Source organism: Natator depressus, chromosome 5, assembly GCF_965152275.1.
Source record: "Natator depressus isolate rNatDep1 chromosome 5, rNatDep2.hap1, whole genome shotgun sequence".
Classification (NCBI taxonomy): domain Eukaryota; kingdom Metazoa; phylum Chordata; order Testudines; family Cheloniidae; genus Natator; species Natator depressus.
Genome location: NC_134238.1, coordinates 97,280,014 through 97,303,542, shown reverse-complemented (window position 1 = coordinate 97,303,542; position 23,529 = coordinate 97,280,014). Strand labels below are relative to the sequence as shown.

Here is a 23,529-nt window from a genome sequence, read left to right as displayed (position 1 = left end):
CTGCTTTTTGCTACATTGATTTCTCGTCTCTTCTCCCAACAGTCACTTCCTATTATGTAGCTATGTGCAAAGCAGAGAAGGTTAGAAAATAAGTTGTTATAGGAAAATGATCAGAGAGTTGATACTGGAAGCGAAATGCAGGAAGGAGGAAAGCAGATGTTGAAGGTTACTGGATTAGAAATAATGAAGCTGGCTGTTGTTCACTGTATCCCACTTAGGCCACAATCCTGCAGTGATCTCAATATGGATTCAGAGGCCTGCCCATTGGAGTCCATTGCAGGAATGAGGCTTTATAATATGGAGATATACCTATCCTCATAGAACTGGAAGGGACTTGAAAGGTCCAGTCCCCTGCCTTCACAGGAGGACCAAGTACTGTCCCTTATTTTTGTTCCAGATCCCTAAATGGCCCCCTCAAGGACTGAACTCACAATCCTGGGTTTAGCAGGCCAATGCTCAAACCACTGAGCTATCCCTCCCCCTCTACAGCTTTAGACTGAAAGCTCCTTGCTATAGGGATTGCATCTTCTTCCATGGTTATTTTCCAGAATGCTGAACACACTTTAGCTGAGGATCTACCACATAGTGTAAATTGCCATAGCTCCACTGACTTCAATGACTTGATTTCTTTGTCACTATTACAATCTCCACGAGCTGAGGATCTGCCGGCAGGTGCTTTAGAAATAAATACAATACTAATGGTGACTAAACAACAACAATGGATGTTGTCTACATGCAGAGCTAGTCTGAAATTCATGCTCAACCTTAGAGAGAGAAAATAATTACAATAAATACTATTCACTGAATCTTAAATGATGTTATAACCTCTGAAGAATGGCATTGTTTTCCTTAAAGAAATAAGGCCAAAAAACCCAAAGAGAACTGTCCTGCTGTATTTGTAATACTGACTGTAGAACTGCTCTGTTGTTTTCACTCCTCTCTGAATAGAAGGCTCAGGGTAGATGGAATTTTATGAGAGTTTTCATGCTGCGAGCAAGTTCCCACTCTTAAATTGGTTGTGACAGGCACAGATTTTGGTACTTCTCCATGTAGTGACACCTGCAAGTCAAGTATTTTAATACCTATTGCCTTACTCTAGTGTGCTGGTGCTGCCCTGCTGCTTTTAATTAATGTTTCTATAACACTTTCCTTCTGAAGATTTCAAAGCATTTTACTATTTACACAATAATTAATGCAGCTTTATAACACCTTTGCAAGTATTGCTGTTATCCCCATTTTACAAAGGAGGAAACTAAGACACAGAGAGGTCAAGTGACTTGTCTAAAGTCACACAGGATGTCATGGCAGAGATGATTTCTCCAAACCCGGCATTTGTACTTTAACGACACTGTCCTTCCTTCATTCATGCATCCTGATTCATCAAGGCATTTAATCGTGTACGTAATTAGTTGACTTAGTGGGATTATTTATGTGCTTAAAGTGCCTTGCTGGAAATGTGATATGGCCCATCACCATAATAGCTAAGCAATTCCTAAATATTTAAAAACAAACATTACAATCTCGTTTGTTTATTTGTGGTGTACGTAGACTATATTGAGGAATGTCAAGTCAAAAAATGAATTTTACCTTCTGCAATGGGAGGTTGTATTTCTGAGGATAATGACATTACAGTTCTGTGCCATTCTTCCTGGTGCTGAAAATTTTGAAGGTACTTTTGGGAAGATGCAGGTAAACTAAGGATGAATCCCCTAAACTTTATGATACATCATATCTGATGTTTGCTGGGGCACTACTATATTAAATAACCTCTTGATGACTTTCCTTAATCTATAATATTAATTCATAACATTCATGTTCTTACATTCTATCTCCCTGAATAACCAGATTATTATATTGCTGTAACACCTTTGTCCTTTCTAGGGCTGTCAAGCAAGTAAAAAAATTAATCGCGATGAATCGCACTGTTAACAATAGAATACTATTTATATAAATATTTTTGGATGTCTTTTGCATTTTCAAATATATTGATTTCAATTACAACACAACATGAAGTATACAGTGCTCACTTTATATTTATTTTTTATTATAAATATTTGCACTGTAAAAATAAAAATAGTATTTTTCAATACACTTAATACAAGTACTGTAGTGCAATCTCTTATGAAAGTTGAACTTACAAATGTAGAATTATGTACAAAAATAACTGCATACAAAAATAAAAATGTAAAACTTTAGAGCCTACCAGTCCACTCAGTCCTATTTCTTGTTCAACCAGTTGCTCAGACAAAAAGTTTGTTTACATTTGAAGGAGATAATGCTGCCCGCTTCTTGTTTATGTCACCTGAAAGTGAGAACAGGCGTTCGCATGGCACTGTTGTAGCTGGTGTAGCAAGATATTTACATGCCAGATGTGCTAAAGATTCATATGTCTCTTCATGCTTCAACCACCATTCCAGAGGACATGCATCCATGCTGATGATGGGTTCTGCTTGATAATGATCCAAAGCAGTGCAGACTAATGCATGCTCATTTTCATCATCTGAGTCAGATGCCACCAGCAGAAGGTTGATTTTCTTTTTTGGTGGTTCGGGTTCTGTAGTTTCCGCATCAGAGTGTTGCTCTTTTAAGACTTCTGAAAGCATGTTCCCGATCAGACTTGGAAGGCACTTCAGATTCTTAAATTTTGGGTCGAGTGCTGTAGCTTTCTTTAGAAATCTCACATTGGTACCTTCTTTGCGTTTTGTCAAATCTGCAGTGAAAAAGTGTTCTTAAAACAAACACGCTGGGTCATCATCCGAGACTGCTATAACATGAAATATATGGCAGAATGCAGGTTAAACACAGAGCAGGAGTTCAGTCACAAGGAATTCAGTCACAAATTTAATTAACGCATTAGTTTTTTTTAAACGAGCGTCATCAGCATGGAAGCATGTCCTCTGGAATGGTGGCCAAAGCATGAAGGGGCATACGAACGTTTAACATATCTGGCACATAAATACCTTGCAATGATGACTACAAAAGTGCAATGCGAATGTCTGTTCTCACTTTCAGGTGACGTAAATAAGAAGTAGGCAGCAGTATCTCCCATAAATATAGACAAACAAGTTTATTTATATTTTAGCGATTAGCTGAACAAGAAGTAGGACTGAGTGGACTTGTAGGCTCTAAAGTTTAACATTGTTTTGTTTTTGAGTGAAGTTATGTAACAAAAAAATCTACATTTGTAAATTGCACTTTCACGATAAAGAGATTGCACTACGGTATTTGTATGAGGTGAATTCAAAAATACTATTTCTTATCATTTTTACAGTGCAAATATTTGTAATAAAAATAATATAGAGTACTGTATACTTTGTAATCTGTGTTGTAATTGAAATCAATATATTTGAAAATGTGGAAAAACATCCAAAATATTTAATAAATTTCAATTGGTATTCTACTGTTTAACAGTGCGATTAAAACTGTGATTAAATGCGATAATTTTTTTCAATTGCCATTAATTTTTTTTGGGTAATTGCATGAGTTAACTGCAATTAATTGACAGCCCTAATCCTGTCTCTTCCCATGCTCTTCGGACTGTTTGACACCCCACATTATGGTGTCATATCTATAATTTAGAATGCAAGTTCTTAAGGGCAAGCACTGTACTTTGCTATATCTTCTGGGAAGCCTTTCCTACATTTTTTGGCCTCATTAAAGAATAAATTGTAACAATTCAATCAAGGCATGAACCTATGTATTTATTTCTGTCTGTCTAGATATTTATAGGGTACTTATTGTTAAGGTATCTACGTTTTTGCTGCCATTTCTAGTGTTTACACTTTATTTGATTCATGTTAGTTATCTCAAAGTTATTGCTATTTGCCATGTGGTTGCTCAGTTTCTTGTATTTGACTGAATACCTGCTAACTGTAAGTCTCTATAGAAAAAGAACAAAGATCTAGGACTCAAGGACAGAGTAGAAGCCGAGTCTTTTCTCCCCCTCCTAAAACTGCAGTCCATCTTAGAAGAGTTATTTATCCATTAGCTCATTGTGTCTATCCCAGACACTAGGGGCATTACCAAATGTGTTTAAAACAACTGGTATTAAATATTAACACAGGGCACCCAACTTAGACCCAAAAAATAAGTTACAAGAAGTTTGGGTGAGACACAGTATCAGAATAAAAGGAGGAAGTGGTTAGTGCCCAAAGGGAAATGGTAGCAGGATTCACTTTAGCTAAGCAGACTGACTCACTCCTTGCAGACTCTATCTCCAACAAACACTCAGTGAATGTAATAATATTAATAGAAACTGTTAACCCTTCCCATTACCAAAGGCAACTTGCCTGAGGGACAGAGTTATTTCCCAGGTCACGAGAGAGGATGGCTTTTTGCATGTGATTTGAGATGTTCTGAACAATTTCTGCTCTTCCTGCCTGAGAAAATCATTTGTCTGCTTACTTCCCTCTGCCTCCTGAGTGTTTAAGGGGAAAACTGATATCTTGTACTACACAAATCTGCAGTGCCTATCCTGGGGCTTTTAGCTCTGTTGCCTGCTTGTGCTCAAGAGTTCTGAGGGAGAGGTGAAAATGGGCGTTGGCAGATTTAACTAAGGCACCGGGCAGTGTTTCAGGGCGGGTGACTGTTTAACAGATTCCAAACCCTTCACAATTTCATAAACATGTGACTGTAAATGCTCCTGTACTCCCACAGCACTCAATGTGATAAGGTCCTGTTCAGTACCTTACTTTAGGTTCATTTCTTCTTTCACTATTGCTGCTTTATTGCCTAGTTATTCTTCTGGATAATGATGTTGAGGTTAAACATGTTACAGTCATTTCAAAATAACCATCGACCACAGAGCCACCCTCCCCCACCTTGCAGATGGGGAATAGCTTTAAAACTGCTCAGGATTAGGCTTAACCTAATGTCCCAGGATGTTAATTTCATGATGTTATTAACAAATCTGAAAAGCCTTCCCATTAAAAATATTATAAAAAAAGCCTGAGTCAATGGACAGTATGCACGGTGCTGTTGCAAGCAGTGAATGTGAACAAACGTGTGTCTATTTCCAAGGGAAAGTAGAAGCTAGGAGAAGCAGTGAGACTACACTGAGACTGTTTGGTGTAAGTGGCATCTCATTTTCTAATGTAAAACTTTGCCTGTGATTTGCCATGAGTCAGTCAGGGTAATCCTGACTTCAGGGCAACATGCACAGTGCAGTGTATCTGCAGCATCCTCATTACTTGCTTTCCCTTTGGCCTGCAGTTTTATGTTGTGTGCTACATGTACATTATTGAGTGGGACATGGGGATTTTGTGAGCAGGGTTCTGGGATTTTTTTAGGCATGTGGCTTTATTTCCTTGTAATTATGTTTAGAGTTGTTCCGGCAACAAGATACATTTGGGTTGTGCACTTACAAATTAAAATATGTTTTTTAGTAGTAGCAGTATATACTGTATATTTGTTTTATAACAAGAATTTTGGTCCCACTGAATATGAGCTTCGGCTTTTCAGAACTCATCTTTAGTGAAACGCACACGCTACTTACAAACTTTAGTATCTACAAACTAGTGAGGAAAAATGGAACATAGCTTGCTGAATATCCATCTACACGCATGCGCGTGTGTGCACACACACAATACACAACCATCCCCACAATACAGAGGGAAATGATGGCCATGTGATAACGGTATTGGGTGGCTATTCTTTGCTAAGGAATGGGTACTTCCATTGTTTCTAGGACAAAAATAGCTAAAAACCCCAGAGATGTAAGCATGTAAAAACCAGCTTTTGCATGTGCCCAATAGTTCCTTTTTCTGAACACTGAGGACAGTTTTCTAGACACTGATATACACTAACTGCAGCTCTACGTGCTCAATTCTGGAGCAACTGCTGAACATTGTTGAAAGAAATAAGAAGAGCCAAAGCACTAGTGCTGGGCATATGTCTACACAGCATTTTGGAGCAAGCCCCCCAGCCTAAGTCAACAGAGGTATAGATTTTAAGGCCTGAAGGGACCATTATGATTATGTAGTCTGACCTTTGTATAACATAGACCATACATATCATTTTGGGAAAGTTCTTCCTAGAGCAGATCTTATAGAAAAACATGCAAGCGTGATTTAAAAAATGGTCAGTGATGGGCTTGTGGGGCTTGCACTAGCACTCTAAAAATAACTGTGCAGACAGCACTTTGAAGCTGTGGCTTGGGCAGGAGCTTAATGGGAGGGGTGAGCTTCAAAGCCCAAGTTGAAACTCCAAAGCTCTGCCTACACAGCTATTTTTAGCACACTAGTGTGATCCCCGCCAGCCCATCTTTTGACTTGGCCTACGAGTTCGCTCCAAAATGCTGCGTAAGACTTACCCTTAGTGTTTGCTCAGCAGTTGTACGGAGAGGTTTCCACCCAGTGTGCAGAAATGTACAGCAGTTAGGGTGAAATTCAGCTCTGTGCAAGGGACCAGCATGGCTAATGCACTACTTAAGTCCCCAAATTATGGCTTTTACATGAGACATAAGTGATGCATATCCCTTGTGCTGGTTCTCTGCACCAGGCCAAATTTCACCCATAGTGTTTAGCAATGTGAGCAAGCCTATATATTCACCCTGAACTGAGTCATGGGGAGTGAGCAGAAGTGTGTGAGTGGGGGTGAGTTAAGGCACAGCCAAGACAAAGGTGTTAAGTTCAGCTCAGTGGCCCCCCTTTAGCATTTTCAGCTGCTCCTATTGCTGGCCAGTACCAGCAGCTTACTCAAGTCAGATTAAGAGTTGCTGACAGCAGGGAGGACAGACACTGACACAGAAATATGTCCAGGGGTTGTGGGAAAACAATCTCCCTCACAGACAGCCATTCAGTGTTCCTGGCATGAAGAGGGAACCATTTTTTGGCCAATCTTTCCTCGACAACTGTGCTCTTTTTCCCCAGTTCACTTGGTCTTTATCATGAATAAGGAAAAAAAAAAAAACAGGCAAACAGCCGGGCTATCTCACAGCTCTCATCTGTACCACTGCAGCACTGACCCCACGGAGAAGCTAATTTTCAAAGCTAATTTTTGTAGCTTTAGGGTTTCAGTCTGTATTGGTTTTATTGTATTTTTTTTTAATTCCAGAAAGAGCCGGAATCATTTCATATCCAAAAAATTAACCTACTTGAGATTTTTTGAAGTGGGGAATGTCCTAAGCCCAAATGTGTTTCTTTTATTTGCACTCTTACTACTTGTAGAAGGGCAGACTCTTTATTTGATGTGGAAAATTAGAACTAAACAAAGAAAATACTGAATAAATGACTGTGATCTGGTATCTTGTTCCCAGAAATAAGATTGTCCGTGGAAGAGTTAGACTCCTGTAGATTTTAGTTTCCTGCCACTCCTCCCCCCATCCCGTAATTCTTCAAATTTAAGTATTAAGGATTAGTGAGTGAAAGTTCCATGCACAGATCCTATGACTTGTTAACCCTTTTGGTGCTGGGGTTGCAGTGATGAAAGAGGAGCTCTAGCAAATGTGTTCTTGTGGGCATGTTATATCAGGAAATCCTGTTGCCTATCACCAAAGTGTTAATGGCGTTTGTGCCTGGCACTCCCATGCACCTGTTAGAAATTTAAAAAGCAAAAGTGAGTAACAAGTAATTTACAATGTATAAATTCAGCATACTATGGGTGATAACTTAGGGCTTGTCTATTGGCTAGGGTAACGGACACTATGAGGGTGTGATTTCTTAGGCACATTAATTGAGCTGTGTGGACCCTGCAGGTGCATACTAAAGGTTCCCTAATGAAATACTATTTCAAATGACACTACATTAAAGCACAGTAGGGAACCTTTAGTGCACACGAGCAGGGTGCAACACATTAGTGTACTTTAGAAATAACACTCCTGTATTGTGCACTGCTGCACCATGTGGACAAGCCCTCAACTTCCCACTCCTGATATAACTGTCCCTCTGGGTACTACCAAACAAAAAGCTGTTAAAAAGCAGTGTAAACACATGCCGAGTCATACACATTGGCTTTATTTCCCTGCTTTTGTACTTTGTGTGGTCATTTACTCTTGTGCAGAACGAGTGCAAATTGCGTGGAAAATGCTGTCAGATCAGAATGGTAGCGATTTACACCCACTTTGCATAGGTGTAAGCCAAGGCTGTAACACAATCCTTTTCGTGCACCACAGGGTGGTGGTAAAATCCCTCCCTGTCCTCTGGGGCAGCACAGAAAACATAGAACACACCCTATTCTATAATAATCAATTCACAGAGTTGGACTACTAGCCATTTAAAAAAAGGAGGGCAACTTTATATTCAAGATACACTTATAAAGAATTAATAGACATTATAAGCACTCTACAGACCTGAGTCGTGTGTGTTATGGACAGCGATAAGACTGTAGATGGTTACAAGTTATGGTATAAGCAACTTGTTGGCCTCTATAACAATTAACCGTTTATGAAAACATCTATTAATAATTTATTAACTCTCAGACTGTTTAAAATGTACCCTAAATATCAAGTGTGACCAAAAAAAGGTCTTCATGAAAGAGCTTTTTGAGTAATCTTTCTGGGGTCCTCCTGTCCCAGGGGTGAAGCAGTTCAGATGAAATAACTTTCACCCAATGCATAACTTTCACCCAAAATTGAAACCAAACTATTTTTTATAATTAGAAAATGTCACTTGTTGTCAAGCCTGGGAAAGGACTAACTATAACAGCCTCATGACACGGATGTTGTCTTTCTTCTGAAACTATTATCCAGAAAGGTCCCATTCTCTGCAAATCTCCTACATCTCCACTATGGGGCCCAGCAGCTTCCCTGCTGTTGACTGATGCAAAATTAATTAGTTGAATGTTCTATAGCTCACAACTCAAGGACATATAAAAAACATTTGAATTCAGCAGCAGAGGGCCCAAGACCATATTACAAGAGCTGCTGGACTCCATGCGATCAGCTGGGTCCCCCTGCTCCTGCTTTTTGTAGAGAAGGCTGTAGTCATTCTCCCTGAACTGGGTTATCAGTGGTGTGTGTGCTGCATATCAGGGAGTAGGGGGGCGGGGTCAGTCAAAGGAGAGAGCCACAGGACTATCAGAAGGCTGAGAGGAGAGAGGAAGGAAAGCTTAAATCCTAAGGCCTGGAAACAAGAATATATCATTCAGCATATAGTGCTTTTGTAGTGGGAATCAGAAGGTTTTTAAAGGGAAATGTAGTATTGGAGACAAGAAACAGAGAGCCGGGATGTTCACACAGAGATCATGGTATTTACCTCATCGCCATATTTTTACCCAATGCCATAAACATGGCACTGTGTGAAGCGCTTATTGGATTTGAATAAGCACTTCATGAATTGAGCAGAAGCCAGCAATAATTAATTGTAATTAATAGCTAATGAGTGGAAAACAGCCCATCAAATGCTATGCTGGCATCTGGTCTTTTCCAATGGCCAGGTTCTTGCCTGCAAATAGGTCCTGTAGGCAGGTCTTGTGGACCGGTTCTTCCGCTTGCCTGCATATTGGGTCCTGTAGGCAGGTCCTTCTGCCTGCCTGCAGACGGGGTCCTGGGGGCAGCGCCTGCTGTTTGCCTGTGGGAAATAGGCTGTTTTTTAAAAAAATTAACCAGAAAGAACCCTTTTCTTTTTTTTACTGATGTGTCTCAGTTGCATCTTGGCCCTGGAGGACTAGGGTGGGTTTAAAGCCCTTCAAAGCTCTCTGATGATGGGATTTGCAATTTTCCCCCTACCTTGGCCAAATAAAAAATGCTCATGAAGCTTGATACAAACAAGGAACTGTGGAGATTTGTCTAATCATCGGAATTTCAACTGTTTGAGTCCTTTTGTGGTATAAATTATTCATTCAGGGTTACATTGTGCAATTCTAACATTTTAAATGAAGCAAATAAACTATTCATTATAAAAAAAACAGAAGAACACAATCAAATGTAACCTCCCCACTGAACTCCTGTTATTACCCAGGGCTAGATTGTGCAATCCTTTCTAAGTACTTCCACATGTATACTAGTAAGTAATTACCAGTGTGAGAAAGGGTTGAGTGAGGGACTCAAAGAGGTGAAATTCTGATTAGACAGATTTCCATATCATAGCAGTAGACATACCAGCACACTAATTTCTGCTGAACGAGAACAGATAAAAAGGAAAAAACCTCCAGTCTCCATCCAAGCTTTGGGAACTTCCATTCTCCCTGCCTTCTGAACACACGAAAGACAAGTGCTCAGTCTCATCCAGGCCACTCATCCTGACATTCTTGGGTGTGTTCTGAATCCTGCAAGTCTGTTACATTTATTTCAGACAATGCCATGTTGCCCTTGGTCAATACATGACGTCACATCACAACGTGATGATGCAGTATTGTCATGCACTGAGGCAACACCAGGACTCAAAGAGGCAAATTTGGTGATTCAGCATTGTAACATAAGTACTGAGTCCCACCGAGGAAAGAGGATTTTTGGAAGCGTTTATTCACTAAACTTGGACATTCTAGTCTGCAGTCACTGTAGAGGTGGGAATAGTAAATTGACAGCATTTAGGCTGGGTTTTGTATTGTTTGCTCTTACTGTGAGTTCCATGTCCTCCTCTTCCTTTTCCTTTACTGGTTTTTCTGGTTCCTCTGGCTCCTTCTCTTGTAGATGGATCTCATGGGCCTGAGACATGTAAGGCATGTCGTCTTTGTTCTTGAACTCCAAGCTGAGAATTGAAGGAGGAAGTAGAATTCCTAGAATTACCTAAAGCAATAATAATGATAACAATAATAATAATCTCAATTAACAGGTTATGATTATGGTGGTATCTTAGTATCAAATGGAACAAGCCCCTTGGGGAATCTGGGAATCAAACATTCCAGTGTGTAAGTTTCAATGGCACCCGGAAATCTGTCATTTGAGATTATGTTTTCAGAGGACTGTGGGGAAACTAAGCATAGCATGCCTTGCAATGTTAATAGAAGTTATATGGCTAACTCATTGTACTGAATAATTTATTTATCCCTAAACTGCTCATCTCATACATATTGTTACAAGCTAGAACATTACAAAATATTACCATACTAGGTAGTAGGCGGACCCACAAAAGCATTGAACCTTGAACCTGAAAAGTCTTGCACATTGCACAGTAGAGTGTTCCAGTGTTCATGTGACACACAAGAAACATTAGGCAATAGACATAGTCCCCTGCGGTAAGTGTTAGGCAGTGTCTACAGTACAGAGCTTGTGCTGGCATAGCTATGCTGGCAGAGCCCACTAGTGGAGACACAGCATAAACCAACAGAAGGAGTTTAGCCAGGATGGTAATTCTGCCTCCCCAAAAGACATTAGCTATGCCAATGAAAGCATTCTTCTGTTGGCATAGTCACATCTACACTGGGGAGGTTGTTGACTTAGCTATGTGGGGTAGGGGTGTGATATTTTTGACACAGCTAGGTCAACGAAATGTAGTTGTGTAGATCAGGGCTTAGTAAGTTCCCTGTGCTCCCTTACTTGCAAGTAGAATAGGGTAAAATAGGTCAGGACAATGGCATGAATGAGTCTGAGGAGACAGACTTAAAAGTAAGCAACTTATGTGCTTAGATATTCACTCCTGTAACTTGGCAGCACTGCTCCCGTCAATGTGAGCTCATATTCTTCTGTATTCGCTTTCTTGTGATTCACATCAATTTTACCTTCTGCTTATACATGCATCACTCTACACCTGGGTTGTGTGGAACATGGTTTAGGCCCATTTGTAACCACATACACACACACCAAAGCTTGATTTTTGCCAGCATTTCATGGAAAAATCATTGTATACATATCTCCAATGAATTTAACTCCAGTAACGCCAATGACATTATTTAGTAGGCCTGTTGGCATATGTGGGGAGTGTATATTTCCATCCTATGAGGGAGAACATTCCTGCTTTGTCTACTGGTGCCTCCTAGTGCATTGCAGAGGTCATTCCAGGTCTCTGGACTGGAGCTGCCCTGCTTTTAAAGTACAACCCCCCCCCCCCAACACTGCCATATAATCCATTAAGGTGCATGAAAAAGTCTATGCTGTTCTCTCTTTTGCCTAAAGAGAGTTGCTTCAGGGAGGGAGAGTTAAAGGTTTATGGAATAAAGCAGAATAAATAGAGTGAACAATAAACTGAGTGTGGACAGTTGGGAGGAGCTGCTGTTGGAACAAACCGAAAGGAAAATGGAATTTATCACCTTGAGGTACTTATCATGCAAAGGATACGGCCAGGAGTCTGCTGTGTGACTGAAGAGATACGTGCTGTAAAGGACAAGGCATAGAGGGGGAAAATGGATAGATCCACTACACTACATAAGCAAGATCTACTGAGTAATGAACAACTGGAACATCTCAAAAGTCAGGTTTGCAAGAGGGTCAGGCCCCCCAGGGAGAGCAAGGGGATCAGGGCACAGATAGATTCAGAAAACATATGGCTAAGAGAAAGGAGTTTCCAAAATGTAAGAACAGTCCTAGTTTTAAAAAGAAAGGTACTCATGCAGAACTGACACAAGTGAGATAAGAATCTTATTAGCCACTGACGCTCATTTCTTACTGATAGTGCATTAGCTCCAGTGGGATAATGTTATATTTATATCTGTGCTGTTCATAATTATTTTCTCAGACACATGCTTTTGCAGCATAATAGAACAGCCAGAGCAAGTGTCGATTTTCACATGTAAACCTGATAGAGGCAAGGGAATGCCCCTGTCAGGGAATATCACCACAAAACACAATTAAAAATGGCAATTCTTGGTCTGACTAGTGAATACTGTGGTGAAGGTGAATGCACTACAGCTCAGTTCCTCTTGGACAGAAATGCCTGTCGGAAAACCCCACTCTCCCTGGCTGTCTTACCAGAGAAATTAAATATTAAATGGGCTTGACTGAATTATCCCCCACATCCCCTAGGGGTGGTCTGTCCAGGTCAGGTAGGAGGCAGCTTGACATGGGACTGCAGGGGTATTTGCCCTGCTGCTGCATTTGCTTGTTCTGAGGATCATTCTGCAGGGTTGTCAATTCAGCACCTTTCATTAGGTAATAAATTCACTCACACACGCTTTTAATTTATTAATTGATTTTTTTTTAAAATACGGCCAAATCCCGAAGCCTTCAGTTAGAGAGACATCCTGAAGTCCTTGCTCAGTCTCTATGCCAGTAACTGTCCTACTGATCTTGGAGAGAGTTTTGACCAAGGACTGAGTAAGGCGCTCAGGATTTGGGCCAGCAGGGATGAACACTGTGTCACGTCGCTATAAATAACACAGGACCATGCAATTAGTTTATTAGTACATCTAGCTGTTGATGATTTGGTGTCAGTCCCATCGCCATCCCTCAGAGCTCTTGCTCTTAATTGATACTAAGGCAGTGCTGACCTTTAGACCTGAATTTTTGCGCATCCGGAGCCGGCCCATCCACATGTCTGTGAGCAGCATTTGGCTGCAAGTGTGAGCAATGAAATCTCGGTGCTTGGCTGCCACCGCGAGCTGCAGGCACGTGGCGTTACTCCAGTTCTTCAGCTCATAGGTCAGCAGTTTCATGGCCAGCTGCTCATCCTGCTTGTATGATTGGTCCAACAGCTCCACCGCTAGCTGGCCGAAATCCCTGCAACAGAGGGCATTCTCATTAGCCAGCACAGTCTGCTTTGCGGAAAGTACACTGTTATGACAGCTCCTGCAAGAGCTGCATCACACTCCATGAAATGCAGTCGCGATGCTGGCTGAACATGGAGGCCCACCTTTTCAAACCTGAGTGCCTAAAGTTAGGCACTTAAATAAATGTCCTGATTTAGAAGTACTGAGTACCCTCCGCTCCCAGACATCTGCTCCCACCTGCCTGCCTGCTTGCTGTTTCTCTTTGAAGCCCATTGTCTATCTGCTGTTAGGCAGTCCAGGCCCCCATTGCTTGTTCATGAACTCATGGTCAGGTACCCTTGAAGGGGAGGCTTTATTAACCAGTGTCCAAAAATTGTTCAAATTCCTGTTGGTCTTTGATTAAGACCAGAAGGGATTATGATGATGATCTAGTCTGACCTCCTGACATCTAGTCTGATCTCCTGATTAGTTACTTCCTGCACCTGGATACTACTTCAGTAGATTTTGAACTGTATTTCATTGGGATGGGAAAAGTGACTCAGAAGAATCACATTCAGGCTTTGGTGGCCTCAAGATGGAGGAAAGCATACAGTCAGTATAGAGGCTTCATTCACCTTTTTGGCTCCTGTTCTATCCATTTCAGAAGTTGCACAGTTAGCACAGTTTTTAGAAGGGCTCTGTTAGCACAGGTGCGCCCTAAAAGCCACTCCTTTGGCTTTGAGGGGACAGCATTTTCCCTACATCTTTAGCAGTTAAAGCAAGCCACTCCTAAGCTGATTACTGGCAGTTTCAGCAGCCTCTCTTTGCTACTCTCCAGAAAGTATGCATGAAAGGCAATCAACCTGGAGTTGTGGTTCAGCTCCTGGGATATGTCATCCACCATGTCATTTTCTGATGCCTCGTGGGCCATGGCTTTGCAGAGTTTACAGGCCACCAGAGCCTTAGCCATAGCCTCCTCCCCATGCTGCCAGAAGAAGAGGGCCATCTTCTGACGCTTCATCAGCACAGCCCACACCATCAGCTCATGGAAGGGGAAAGGAAAATGGTTAATCTCAGGATCATCCAAATCAATATCCACTTCTTCTTCTCGTTTCTTTGTGGTCTTCCTTCCTCTTCGCAAAGGGACGTCATCCTGCCAAACAAGGAGAAAGTGTGGTTCTAGGGAATGATGTGAATCAGTTTACACTGGATACAGGAGACACGACACGAGGAAGCTGACTCCCTCACCAAAGGCACACACATGTTCATGTAACTTACTTTCTTTTAATTGCTAATTAGACTGACTAATTATTCACTGTGACCAGCCCACCTTCTTAGTTTCTAGGAGTAGAATTTCTGCTGCTTCCCACTCCTCCTCCCTACGCAAACTTACATAACTAATTTCACATTCACTGAAAAAAATAATTCACAGAATAAATGTGAGGCATATGAAACAATGATTCAACACTCCCAGCTCCTTCCTGGTGGGAAATGGGAGTCTGGGAATGTGAATCTAACCTGGCCCCCTCCCTGTGCCAGTGCAAAGCACTATCAGAACATGCCCAGGTCACTCCTGGGAAAGCCACCCTTACATTAAAGCGTTTGGTTTGTTCATTTACCTCTGAGTTTTTTAAATCTCATTGAGGTGGATACATTCACCTCTTTCCATTCTAACTACATTAGAGAGGACAACGAGAGAGAGGCTGGAGGATGCTTCATCAAAAGATGGTAGCATGGTATTGTTTTGTCCTTTCCCCATTTCTGTCTCATTCTTAGTGATCTTCCATCCTGATCTTACCAGTGGGTTAACCTGTCTCTCCTCACATACTATCCCACTCCCTCAATTCTGTGTCCTTTCTTTTCCCCTTTTCCCCTCCAATTCCATGTTATTCCTTCTTGCTTGTCTCTCCTGTTTATTTCCTTCCTCTCATCTTGTCCTATAACTTTCCTTTGTCCTTCTGTTCCCAGACTGCATGCGCTGAACTTTGATCCTTGTGTGAGCAGCAAAGTGAAACTTATCATACAAAATCTCAGCTCTCTGAAGTGCCAGTGCACAGCATTAGAGGGTTATTGAAGATTGGATAAAACACTGACATTTTGCTACACTAATGCCCTCCACTTTATCTCAGCTCAAGTTCCGAAGTAAAGATATTTTACTTCTGAAAAATCTTTATTTTAATATTGTTTACAATTAAATATTAGTTAAAAAGTGATCATAAAAGTGACAATTATAAACCAATGATATTTACAAAATAATTAAGGCTGGGATTTGTGAAAGTGCTCCCATGGATGTCTTTGGGAGTACGGACAGGACAAAGTGGAGGGTTTTTGAGAATCACAGACTAAATAGCATGTAAAATAATTTTTTAAAACTATACTCAGTGCTCCATATTTTCCATGATTAGGTTGCCACAGAAATTGCTACAGAAGTCAACTACTTGACACAGAATTATGCCCCAGAATTGAAGTTTTAATTAAAAAAAAAGAGAGGCTTCTATCCCATATAGTTGTAAAGAAAACCTTCAATATATGAGAAAAACATGAAACAGTGCAGTGATGGTTTTCTGAGTCTGCAGACAGCCTGAAACAACTGCTCTGAGAAGTGCAAACCATTCACATTCAACTAAGTATTGTGCACATGCTGAAACTTTAAAACAACAATCTAATTGTTAACAAAATTCCCTGATGGGCATGGGCCGGATTCTGATACCCTCACTCACATTAAGTAGTACCTTCTCCCTCATTTAGTTCCACTGAAGTAAACAGGACTATTTGTGGAGCAAGGCACTACTCAGTATGAGTAACAGTATGTGCATCTGACCCTATTTTAACAGAAACATTCATGTAATGTGATAATCTATCCATTGCCGTCGGATGTGGTAGCAGGTATTTGGCTGAGGACAGCGAGGCATATAGTTGCTATTTATAGATTCTGGAGTGGCAAAGTAGGATTTTGTGCTTCTCTGCACCCCAAACAATTGCCCCTAACCTCTTCTACAAAGGGAAAAGAAAAAGTCAAAAGCCTCAGCCACGTCAATGGGAATTGGGCATCATATACTCTATTTTGTTTGCCCTCCTCTGTTTGCTTTCTATTTTTATAGTTGCTGGATTGGGATACTGGTTTCAAATAGACTGTACTATTTCAAACTATATGTACCGATTTCACCAACAGAGACCTGGAGTATAGCAGGATTTATTCCCCCCGACACTTTTTTTTTTTTTTTTTTAGTTTGTCTATGGGGAAGCATACTGAGAAACCGATTTTCTATTTGCATTTATATAAACAATTTACCTTGGTAGAACGTACAGCCTTGTGTGTGATTAACTTCTCATTCTAAATCTGTGGAACTTTTAAAATATATTAATTACAAGTCTCACATAGTATAATGCTGATGAACTTGTTTGGTGAGAAAGGGAAGAGAATTGAACATTAAGATTTATCACGTCACCTACCTCCATTCCCAGAAGTTTCAGGGCTTTTGGCTGTACAAAAAAAGAGTTTTAAAAAAAACATTATATAACCTATCCATACCAATAACATTTTAAACAAAATTGTATAATCCTAGTTATCCCCTCTCCCCCAAGATTCCTGGTATAAGTTTGGCCCCTACCATAAGTTACAGCAGCTCTAATTTGTGCTGGATGGCAACAGACACTAAGAGGCCATTCCATCCGTTGACGATCTTTGGAGTTCATTAGCATTCTGGACATGTACCTTTCACCTGACAAGAAGTTGCAAAAGAGAGGGCATACTGCTGGCTCTGCATATCTCTCAGGGATTCTCCCATCTCCTCATAGAGCAGATATGCGGCCCTTTTTTGCACTGCTTCAGCAATTCAAAGGGACCAAGGATCTAGCCCAAGGTTTAAAAGGCCTTAATTTATACAGTTTTTCCACTGAGTGGCTGAGGGAAGGGAGCATTTCTCTGCAGACAAAAGAGTGCATTTTGCTACTTTAAAAATAAATAAATAAAATAAAATGACAGAACAGCCATACCCAGGGTGGAATTGGCCAAAAAAAAAAAATACAAAAAATACATACAAGAATAAACAACATTTTGTTTAAGAAGACTGAAGAATTACTCCAGATTCACAGCAGTATAACATCAAAAAATACAAAATTGTGCCTTGAACTTGCACTCCTTGCCTCAAGGGGTACAGGATTAAGCCCATGAAAGCCCATTTCGAGTTATGATTTTTCCTGCTCTAAAATCTCCATGCCACTTACAAAGGGTTCAGCACATACCAGGGAAATTTCTCTCTCTCTCTCTCTCTCTCTCTCTCTCAATTCAATTTTTTTTTCAGTCTAACTCCAGTATACTACCTATTACAGGGGCTGATCCAAAGCCCATGAAAGTCAATGGAAAGACACTCATTGCCTTCATAAGGCTTTGTATCAGAACCATTCCCAGATTCATATTCATAGATTTTAGGGTCAGAAGGGACCATGATGATCATCTAGTCTGCCCTACTGCAAAACACAGGCCAAAGAACCTCACCTAATAATTTCTGCGTCCAGCCCATAAAATAGCTTGTGTCAAGAGCTGACTTTCACTAGGTTGCAGTGACGAAGCTGCTCTGCTATGCACAAAACCCTGATCATAATGAACTGCTGATCAGTAGAGAGAATTGTTGCTTTTTAAAAAACTAGAACCCAGTAACAATCTTTATCCTAGACTCAGGCCAACACCAGCTGGATCCTAGCAGCAAATGACATGCCATGTATTGATTCTTCTGATAGCTTCTACGATGTGAAGAAAACTACCAAAATTCAGCACCTCACTGAATTGACTCCCAGCACCTTTTTGTTATTACCACATCAGACAGGCCCATTGACAGGGGGAACCAAAAGGGGCAATTGCCCGGGGCCCGGGCGATTTAAAGGGGCCCAGGGCCCCTGGCTGCTGCCGGCAGTGCCGTTGGACTAAGGCAGGCTTCCTTCCTGGCCTTGCTCTGCGCCACTCCCAGAAGCAGCTGGCACGTCCCTGTGACCCCTCGGAAGAGGGTATCCACGCGCTGCCCCCGTCCCGAGTGCTGACTCCGCACGTCCCATTGGCCAGCAACTGCGGCCAATGGGAGCTGCGGGGGAGGTGCCTGCGGGCTGTGGCATGCAGAGACGCCCTGGGCCCCCCGCCTAGAAGCCACAGCCAGAGGGGTGTGCTGGTTGGTTTTGGGAGCCGCCAGAGGTAAGCACTGACCCCCTGACCCCCTCCCGCACCCCACACCCCCTCCTGCACCCAAACTCCCTCCTAGAACCTGACCCCTCACCCCCTCCTGCACCCAAACTCCCTCCCAGAGCCCGCACCCCACACCCCCTCCTGCACCCAAACTCCCTCCTAGAATCTGACCCCTCACCCCCTCCTCCACCCAAACTCCCTCCCAGAGCCCGCACCCTGCACCCCCTCCCACACTGCAACCACCTGCCCCAGTCTGGTGAAAGTGAGTGAGGGTGGCTGAGGGAGGAGAATGGAGTGAGCAGGGGGCGGGGCCTCAGAGAAGGGGCAGGACAAGGGCATGGTCTCAGGTAAGGAGTGGAGCAGGGCATGGGTCTTTGGGGTTGTGTGATTAGACAGTTGGCAACCCTACTTGGCGGGCATGTGGAAGCCCTGGCCATGCCGGAAGAGCACTCCCAGCAGCTTGCTGGGCACCACCAGTGCAGCTGGCAGCTCGCTGGGCATCAGCCAGAGCAGGCGCAGCACCGCAAAAATGTCAAGCGGACCATGTCCATGGGGGCCCATTGACTGTTCTACCCTGGGGCCCGGAATCGCTCTTGGTGGGCCTGACATCAGAATCGCAGTACTACTGGTAAAGAAATACCAACTCCTTACCCTCTTGGGTCCAAACAAGTTGTGGTAGAGGGTTCTGAACCGTTTTCGGGTGTAGTTGCAGCGATAAGCTCCTCCCATCAGATACTCAATCACCAGGCCAATATCAATCAGACTTATCCTGTAATCCGGAGGTAAGTTACCCTATCAAATTAAAGAAAAAGGAAAAGAAACACAGAGACAAAGCTGATTAGTACAGATATCATTCAATGTTTCCTCTAACTATATTAGAGTAAAACAAACACAGTTAGTTAAGAAACATAGGAATGTATTATGCTGGTTAATTAATTCACCTTAAAATAGATCCAACCGAAACCTGGATATTCTCGCTTGGAAAGAAGACATAAGTAAATAAGAATGTGCAGTAATCCTTGGTAGTAACAGAAGATAATAATGTCAGAAAACAGTACTCAATTTCTTCTGCTGGGGGAAACAAGAAACACCACTGCAGAACAAAAAATGTGAGGCCCAATCATTTTCCTAAAGTCAAGCACACTTGCTGAACTCTAGTCCCTCTGTGAGGTATGTTTTCCACACAATCTGCTCACAACATCTTTGGCTGAATATGTTTGCACTGGCACCATTTGGGCTGCCTTCTCCGTCAGTCCATTTTGAAGGCAGCTCTACATCATTTGCAAACAGAGGTTTTGCAGCTCCTCAGTTGTGATCTCTATTTCCTAAAAGCATGTTTCTTCCCTACATTGCATTATTTAATAGTTAGTACTCATCAAATAAAAGGAAGGGGAAAAAAGTTTCATTAGCAAGGTGTGCCAACTTAAATGTCGACTTAAATCTCTTTTGCTTGAAATGAGTCTTTTAAAAAACTTTTTAGAGCCAAGGAGGTATGTCATCATCTGCTTTGTAGAAAACATTAAACTGGCTCATAAAGTGCCTATTTTCTTTGCTTTACATACATAGGCCAGGAATGTGGTGAGCATCAAGTAATTTTGATCCTTATCTAGTTCTGTTTTATCTTGAGTTTTAGAAGCAAATATATAAGCCCAATGATTTTTTTAACACACTGCCCTCTTGTGGACTTGATGCATTTTATTTTAAGATAGTTTAAAGGGTAAGTTTTCAGCACAGGGTTATTGCTACACAACTCTCATTAATGCCAATGCGGGCGACTCAGCTCCTTTGTCATACACTGCTTTGAAAAATGACCCCTTGATGTCCTAGATAACCTCTGGGACTCTGGGTGCTGTTGAGCTGAAAAACCAGTTCTGACCCGTTGCTCCACTGTTTCTTACCCTTCCTGGTACTGGAATAAATTCATATTAATTTCCCATGCCATCATCAAGCACCTTTAAGTTTAAATGGAAAAGGGTGACAACAAATATACAGAATATTTATGGCTCCAACTTTGTGTGCTCCCTGGTCCGTTCCCTTCTACTCCCTATGATCAATGCTGCTAATAATGACCTGAAGGTCATGAATTCCATGCAGCTTACTGCATATGAAGCTGTGAAATCAGACCTTAAAACAGTTCTCTCTGCTCTGCATGTAAAGTGAGCTCCACTCAGATACTACTGTGATGAGCATGGTATAAGAGTATACATAGATTAGAACAGAACAGAACAATGGCCTGGAGAACGACAGGTCCTCTCTTCCACACCTTTGTTCACTAGACCCTACCATCAAAATCCCACAGATCAGTGCCCTCACAGTTCTCCCATGGAGGAGTTCCTGGAAAATTCCAGAGATGGAAGGACAGTCCCACAAAGCTGGCATCTGGCCTTACTCTGTCTCAATAGGGGAACTCTGAAGACAAAGCTTTGGTGCACTCACAGAGTAGAGGGGCAGTCAGGGACTAAGTAAGGGATACCTCCACACAAAAATAGTTGGCTTTTTTATACAGACCTCTGCCTGTGAACAATTCACAAACAGAAAAGGGGTGTAATTCATAAAATTTGTCATTATGAATAATTTGCCCAACTCTGATGATAATATTAAGAAAACTCCAGATTAGCTACAGTCTGTCCGTATCTCATTATAGGAAACATGACAATTCTGGGTTAATTGGACATGGAATTAAGCCTAAGAGATCAATTAGCCAATCCATAAAAATAGCACAGTATCCCAGGGAAAAAATATGCTATAATACGAGAGCTTTTATAGTAAAACTAAAATAAGGCAGCAAAATTGCAATTGTTATCTTAATACTACTATTTAATGTACTCAAGTAAAACCAAAAGGAGTACTTGTGGCACCTTAGAGACTAACCAATTTATTTGAGCATAAGCTTTCGTGAGCTACAGCTCACTTCATCGGATGCATACTGTGGAAAGTGTAGAAGATCTTTTTGTACACACAAAGCATGAAAAAATACCTCCCCCCACCCCACTCTCCTGCTGGTAATAGCTTATCTAAAGTGATCACTCTCCTTACAATGTGTATGATAATCAAGGTGGGCCATTTCCAGCACAAATCCAGGGTTTAACAAGAACGTCTGAGGGGGGGAGGAGGGGTAGGAAAAAACAAGGGGAAATAGGTGACCTTGCATAATGACTTAGCCACTCCCAGTCTCTATTCAAGCCTAAGTTAATTGTATCCAATTTGCAAATGAATTCCAATTCAACAGTCTCTCGCTGGAGTCTGGTTTTGAAGTTTTTTTGTTGTAATATCATAACTTTCATGTCTGTAATCGCGTGGCCAGAGAGATTGAAGTGTTCTCCGACTGGTTTATGAATGTTATAATTCTTGACATCTGATTTGTGTCCATTTATTCTTTTACGTAGCGACTGTCCAGTTTGACCAATGTACATGGCAGAGGAGCATTGCTGGCACATGATGGCATATATCACATTGGTGGATGTGCAGGTGAACGAGCCTCTGATAGTGTGGCTGATGTGATTAGGCCCTGTGATGGTGTCCCCTGAATAGATATGTGGGCAAATAAACGATGGTCACATAAACACCACCCTATACCGGAAACCTACTGACCGCTATTCCTACCTACATGCCTCCAGCTTTCACCCTGACCACACCACGCGATCCATTGTCTACAGCCAAGCTCTGCGATACAACCGCATTTGCTCCAACCCCTCAGACAGAGACAAACACCTACAAGATCTCTATCAAGCATTCTTACAACTACAATACCCACCTGCGGAAGTGAAAAGAAAGATTGATAGAGCCAGAAGAGTTCCCAGAAGTCACCTACTACAGGACAGGCCTAACAAAGAAAATAACAGAACGCCACTATCCGTCACCTTCAGCCCCCAACTAAAACCCCTCCAATGCATTATTAAGGATCTACAACCTATCCTGAAGGATGACCCAACACTCTCACAAATCTTGGGAGACAGGCCAGTCCTTGCCTACAGACAGCCCCCCAGCCTGAAGCAAATACTCACCAGCAACCACATACCACACAACAGAACCACTAACCCAGGAACCTATCCTTGCAACAAAGCCCGTTGCCAACTGTGCCCACATATCTATTCAGGGGACACCATCACAGGGCCTAATCACATCAGCCACACTATCAGAGGCTCGTTCACCTGTACATCCACCAACGTGATATATGCCATCATGTGCCAGCAATGCCCCTCTGCCATGTACATTGGTCAAACTGGACAGTCTCTACGTAAAAGAATAAATGGACACAAATCAGATGTCAAGAATTATAACATTCATAAACCAGTCGGAGAACACTTCAATCTCTCTGGCCACACGATTACAGACATGAAAGTTGTGATATTACAACAAAAAAACTTCAAAACCAGACTCCAGCGAGAGACTGTTGAATTGGAATTCATTTGCAAATTGGATACGATTAACTTAGGCTTGAATAGAGACTGGGAGTGGCTAAGTCATTATGCAAGGTAACCTATTTCCCCTTCTTTTTTCCTACCCCTCCCCCCCCCAGATGTTCTTGTTAAACCCTGGATTTGTGCTGGAAATGGCCCACCTTGATTATCATACACATTGTAAGGAGAGTGATCACTTTAGATAAGCTATTACCAGCAGGAGAGTGGGGTGGGGGGAGATATTTTTTCATGCTTTGTGCGTATAAAGAGATCTTCTACACTTTCCACTGCATGCATCCGATGAAGTGAGCTGTAGCTCACGAAAGTTTATGCTCAAATAAATTGGTTAGTCTCTAAGGTGCCACAAGTACTCCTTTTCTTTTTGCGAATACAGACTAACACGGCTGTTACTCTGAAACCTGTCAAGTAAAACCATCATGTTTGCTATAATGATAC

General features: G+C 41.8%; 1 protein-coding gene across 7 annotated transcripts in view; it reads right to left on the bottom strand.

Annotated features, from left to right (window-relative positions):
• TRPM3 (transient receptor potential cation channel subfamily M member 3) overlaps positions 1-23,529 on the bottom strand; it is a 590,787-nt gene that overhangs the window by 41,792 nt on the left and 525,466 nt on the right. For 3 of the 7 annotated variants that reach the window (XM_074953253.1, XM_074953255.1, XM_074953256.1), the window contains exons 13-19: positions 19,615-19,650; positions 19,325-19,465; positions 16,951-16,980; positions 14,361-14,650; positions 13,300-13,528; positions 10,496-10,663; positions 9,381-9,506 (exon numbers count right to left, since the gene is read on the bottom strand). In XM_074953253.1, the coding sequence (XP_074809354.1) occupies positions 9,381-9,506; positions 10,496-10,663; positions 13,300-13,528; positions 14,361-14,650; positions 16,951-16,980; positions 19,325-19,465; positions 19,615-19,650 (1,020 nt within the window). The remainder of the gene's footprint in view (positions 1-9,380; positions 9,507-10,495; positions 10,664-13,299; positions 13,529-14,360; positions 14,651-16,950; positions 16,981-19,324; positions 19,466-19,614; positions 19,651-23,529) is intronic. The other 4 variants (XM_074953257.1, XM_074953259.1, XM_074953258.1 and 1 more) reach the window with 3 other exon arrangements.